General features: G+C 32.4%; 1 protein-coding gene across 1 annotated transcript in view; it reads left to right on the top strand.

The window, feature by feature from the left end:
* The window catches only part of LOC124457361 (insulin-like growth factor 1 receptor), a 98157-nt gene extending 92369 nt beyond the window's left edge, over window positions 1-5788 (top strand). The window contains exons 12-18 of the mRNA XM_047007629.1: window positions 210-400; window positions 667-789; window positions 1675-1745; window positions 2120-2160; window positions 3009-3105; window positions 5296-5395; window positions 5466-5788. Coding sequence (XP_046863585.1) covers window positions 210-400; window positions 667-789; window positions 1675-1745; window positions 2120-2160; window positions 3009-3105; window positions 5296-5395; window positions 5466-5585 — 743 coding nt within the window. The 3' untranslated portion in view covers window positions 5586-5788. The remainder of the gene's footprint in view (window positions 1-209; window positions 401-666; window positions 790-1674; window positions 1746-2119; window positions 2161-3008; window positions 3106-5295; window positions 5396-5465) is intronic.
* Window positions 5789-6000: the final 212 nt, after the last annotated feature.

A 6000-nucleotide genomic window follows, 5' to 3' on the forward strand; every position in this document is an offset into this window, starting at 1 on the left:
GATCCACAAACTTGTATCTGTTCCCCTTCTCTGTCACCTTTCTAATATTTAATTTCAAACCTGACGTATTTGTTGGAATGACTTGTCATGGTGGGCTGATACGCCAAAAACAATCATTAAACGTTGATGGAATGTTGTTCCTCCATAACAAATGGCTTTTTTACTTCAAGTTTCAAAAACACATTAATTAATATGTTCTTTCATTTCAGGTAAACTCCATGTTGTGACTGAATTCTGTTCTGGTGGATCTCTCTTAAAAGTGCTTATTAATAGCAGAGTTGGAACAACTAAAGAGTCGTCTTCGACATACGTTAACTTACAGTCAACTTTGAATCATCGCCAATTATTGAAAATTGCAGCTGACGTTTCCGATGGAATGATACACTTAGCTTCCCTTTATGTAATTACTTATTTATAATTGTTTAACTCTCTAGCAAGTTACAAGTGTTATTTTTTCATATGATCATTTAACAATGACTCAGAACTTGTTTTTCAATACAGTAATACCGTAAAATGTGTCTGATCATTAGTCGTCTTTGTATAACACTTGATATCAATTGTAATAGAAATATAGTTTTATTATAGTGGATGTATTTTAAGCTTTTACTGATTATTCAAACTACCAGTCGTCACTTTCCCTAATTTCGTATATCTTTTCATAAATAGGTTGTTCATCGCGATCTTGCTGCCAGAAATATTCTTATTGGGGACGATAACATGGCCAAAGTTTCTGATCTTGGTTTGGCCAGGGATGTTGGTGGAGCAGAGGAATACATTCGAAACAATCAAGTGAGGACTTCAATTTCGTTGCGAAAAATAGACGATTACATTTAATTGTTTGAGGGGAACTCCACTCAAAAATCAGCATTGGCTCGTATAAAAGATATTACTATTTGTGAAAAAATTTTTAGAAATAAAGTAAAAATAGCTAGCAAACGTTTGAACTTTTTGCAATTTGACGCCATATTGATGCATATTTAATTTTATTTGGACGTCATTGCGTTATTTGAACGACAAATTCGATTGTTTTAATTGATTATGAAAGTTCAAAGCGGAGACGCGCATTAATATTTACAATTTTAAATTGTCTCCCGACTAGTATCGATAACCTCATCAAACGTCTCACCCAAACAGGTGAACGAACATTCTTTGAAAAAATTGTAAGTATTTTTCCTCATCTTCGCTTTGACTTCATGTTAAAAACATTCGAATTTACCGTTTGTTTCACGTAATTACGTCACAAATTAAATCAAATAAGCATCAAAATGGCGTTAAATTGAACAAAAATTCAAACAATTGTTAGCTATTTATCCTTTATTTTCATTTATTGAGCAGAAATATTTTACCGAATAACAATAAAAAGTTATATCTTTTGTATGAGCCAATGTTGATTTTTCACGAGGTCTCAAAAGTGGCCCGTGGTCGAAAGCCGAACAATGTACATCGCTTATTAATCAATTTTAAAAATTTACATTTTACTTCGTAAATAAATACGCTGCCAAAAAAGTATTACTTTTAAACCACTGCAAATATCGTAAAAGGCTGCCCGCCGGGGTAACCAATGAAATTGCTGGAAATCTAAAATATGGCTTCGCATGCATTAAGAAAAAATGATAACAGTTATCTTCAATTTTTCAGTATCGTAATGTATCTGTTACATTCCAATCACTATAGAATCTTCTACCTGTAAAATGGATGGCATTGGAAAGTCTTATTCATGGCCGATTCACCACTGCCAGCGATGTGTAAGTAATTATAGATTATTGTACCCCTTCCTTAGCATACCAGTTAATTATTTTCCGAAAACTGTTCTCATGCATAAACCACACTCAGAAAAAATACACAAGTACTATTATACCTTCCCAATTTTAGCATAAGGCCTTTTATATCTACAAGCTTCTCTGTTGACTGTTAGCTTTGTTCAATGAAAGAAGACCCAGAAAAAGTCTATTGTTGAATCAAATTAGTTGATTACAGAAAGCCTATGTCATACATGGACATACACGTATTTCAGTGGTAGTGAGTGGATTTTTACTTACTTTTTATTGTACGATGGCTGTTTCAGCTTGTGATGTTTGACAATGCTGAAAGTCCCGAGCATATATTTTTCTTTTTTCAGATGGAGCTATGGAGTCCTTCTGTTTGAAATAACAACGCTTGGTGAGATTTTCTTTTCCATACAAATATAAGCTCTTTTTGCTTAAGTCTGTCACTTATTTATTACAATGGTTTGAATATGGATTGGTTACTCGTATATTATTAAATTTATTTGAAGATTTTCAAGTAAACATGTTTAAAATAAACAATTTTCAACATCTCATGATGCCATCTTAAGTATAATTGTTTATAATTATATTATATTTTAATTAATAAATTAATTATTTTGTATTTATATTTTAATTCATTATACTGAAGTTGGCATCATGACTCGTGAGATGTTGAAACACGTTTGTTTAAAAAAAAATTATCAATAGTGCTTTTACGCAGTTACGCTAATTTTCCAGATTGTTAATTGTTAAATTAAAGTTTAAAATCGTCTGACGTTTCGTTTCATTTTCAAAGACTATAAAAACGGTTGTAAATTCTTTTGATATTCGTTAGAAGCATAAAGACTTCTAGTGTATTATTTTGCGCGCGTTTTTTTTCTTTAAGTAAAAGTTTTTATATCAATGGTACTTATCTAAAGAAAATCATAAATGCCTGCAAAATGATACGCTAGAACAATCACGTCTTCGTTCATGTGATGAAAGTCAAAACAAATCCACAACTGCTTTTTTAGTCTGTAAAAATCGTCAGACGATTTTAAATAATTTTTTAAATATAACAACAATCTGGAAGATCTGTCACTTCTTGGTTTCATATGGATTGCAAGTGGAGTTCTCCCAGGAAAGGTGACTTGCTATCATCAATATTTTCATTTCCTGCATTTCTTCTTGAGGACAGTAACCTAAACAATATCCGCTGATTTTTCTAATTTCAGTAAATTTTTGATTTTTATGGTTAAACAGGAGAGGAACCGTACAAAAACATATCCCCATATCACATTGTCAATCATGTTGGATCTGGTGCTCGTATGCCTAAACCACCGTCCTGCTCTAATGAGATGTAAGTATAAAGCTGATGTAACTGCAGTCTTACAACATTTGCACTGTCTAGTTTTTGCATGCATGCTTGCATGGCGAGAATGAACACACAACTACTCTTCAAATTATTTGTCTGGGCTCTAGTAAGAATTGAAGAGCATTTATAACGTACGCATTTATTTTCAGATTTGAATCTTTAGTAAAAGTTCTAAATTAACTTTCTTCTTTTAATTCGATAATTTTTTAAAAATTAAACTTCAACATCGAAATTCAAAAGAATTTATGTCTGGTAAACCGGCGGCTTAAGTAGTAAAATCGTATTACTTTTTTAAATCGTATTACTTTGTTACAAAAACTTGCTGGGGAGTTTACAGTTCAAAACTTTATAGTTTGACACGTATCATATTTCACCCGATTTAAAACTGAAAAGCTCCAATAATAATAGTTGTATTTTGTACAAAATTCGAAAGCGAAAGAAATTCATTTGCTTTCTGCGTTTGATTAAATTCACCAATAGAGTACTGTATGTCTGTGTGAGTGAAACGAGTATTGTAAAAGAAATACAAATAATACCGAATTGGACTAAGTACCAGACACTACATAATACTAATGACTAAGTACATAGGTTGCTTGTACCGCACGCTACAGTGACATATAATTGTGATGTACGTTATCGCCTGTGAGCTGGCATTTGACTAGTATCTTGACTTTAATTTATTAGTCTTTTATGAAGTTTGTGAAGAGTAAAAGAGTAAGATAATTCGTTAGTACAATCGATGATTAGTGCTCGTGTTTCGTTCCGCTTGAATAGATAAAACAAGCGATATCATACAAGTTAATTTATAAGGCCACGATACCACAGAATGATTATACAGAAGGGTCACTCAGGTGTACAACGCGTCCTCATGTCGGCCATTGTTTTAGCTAGATGATTAGGATTTCTCACTTTTTCCTACCATTCAAATTACATGACGTCAATACTTAATAATGAATTCAAGTATATTTTGACTTAAGAAATGACTTCGGATCATTTTGAAGGTTTGGAAAAAGTCAAAAACACTAATCACTAATATTTTGTCTGAGGATGACTTTGAAATAAAGTCGAAAATTTACAGTTTACTTCGCGTCTTGTTTTGATTCATATTTTGTAATCTCAAGATGTCTTGCTTCTTCGGAATTTGTTTTATAGTATACTTCTTTAAATTATCGGCTGGTCATGGTTTTTGGACTAACCATCTAGCTGGAATAATAGCGGTCACCAAGCGCGGCACGACATGCCTGAGGACAAAAACATCAAAGGCTCCGACATCAATGACTCTTGTGTTCTGTATATTCTTATTCTGTGACGATACGATATTTTTTGTTAATATTTCTCAAAAATAAGAACAATTTGATAGGAAGATGCCACCGACGACTCTGTGCTGACTGCAAATAAATTCTGCTTGGATCTTTGAACGCCGACAGGCGCTTCACAGTTTTCACATAGCAAACGCATTATATTTAAACTATAATATCTATTGCATTCATTTTTAATGTCTGATTGACCTTACGCACTGTGCACTTTTACCGTAAACATTTACTAAGCGAGCTTAATTACTTAATGATAAAATTCACTTTAATTAGAACACACTCACTGCCTCACTCACTCAGACACTTTTTCCACAAAAAATCTTGGATGGATTTGGTTCTTCATTTTATCGAACTTTACAATATCCGTAGAGTGTTCTATATATTCGTAATTTGTAAGGCTTTTTCCTTTGTATGTATAGCTACATTATTGACGTACAAAATTTTAATGTCGTCATAATGTAGTCATGTTTTACATGGGTAACATTTTGTGTGTGATATGCACGGATAAAAGTTTATTGGTCGTTGTTTGTAAGTATTATAAAACCTTGTGAAATAAAGTTTCCACATGTCAATAGATAATAGATTCCTTAGATCATCAAAGTCTCATACTTTGAGATATTTTTTGCCAATAAAAGTTTCTGTTCATTGAACAGAAACTTGGCCGGTGTAAAAATTATAATATTGCGTTGAAAAGCGTATTTACCAAAGTTCATGCTATGGTGAATAGCGAGAAAAAGCTTATGTTTGTCTTGTAATTGTTCTTTTTATAACCACTTAAGACGTTATCTTTTTTGTCACCGTGGCAAATACGCTATTCGAGGCAATATTATGTTTGTGTTGACAATTGCCATTTTTTCTTAAGTTATGAAATAATGTCAAGATGTTGGAAAGTTGAATCATCGAACAGGCCGACTTTTGAAGAAATTTATAAATCTCTACAGGATATGCTTGTCGATAGTCAGGTAAGATACTATTTTCACCAATGCCTGTGTAAGTAGGTGTGGATATTGTATAAAATCATGTTTTTTTTAGAAATCGTATATAAACGTTACGCAAATTCTCGACGAAGGGGACTTGTCAACAACAAATGATGGCAGAATCATACCATTAGATAAAGTAAGAGATGGATCGGTTCGATACATGAATTCGTAAGCCAAAGGCCAACGGACACGTACATTTAATTTACTAATACATATTTCTTTGATATTTGAATAATATCACGTACATAAGCATGCTAACATAAAAAATTTCACTGGAAAATATTATAAAAAGTAGCAGGACAACTTAAAGACCTTCCAAAGTTGAATGTTGTTTGGGTTGTTTGTTAGATTATAATACATTTGGTTAAAAATTTCCTTTAGGGCGTCGTCATCTTGATTTTGTATGTTTTTTGCGAACTATTATAAAAGTGATATTCGCGTGCAAAAATTTTTAAAATACACTATTGTTTTACCAAAAAACTTCTAGTCCATTCCTGCATTTTAAGTGCGGCTCTTCCTTTGTTTTAGAGGAATATTGTCTGCGTCAATTTAGAAATAGAAATAGCATTTCCAACATTTTGAAAGAC

The sequence above is a fragment of the Xenia sp. Carnegie-2017 genome, unplaced genomic scaffold (genome assembly GCF_021976095.1).
Source record: "Xenia sp. Carnegie-2017 unplaced genomic scaffold, XeniaSp_v1 HiC_scaffold_6, whole genome shotgun sequence".
Taxonomy (NCBI): Eukaryota; Metazoa; Cnidaria; class Anthozoa; order Malacalcyonacea; family Xeniidae; genus Xenia; species Xenia sp. Carnegie-2017.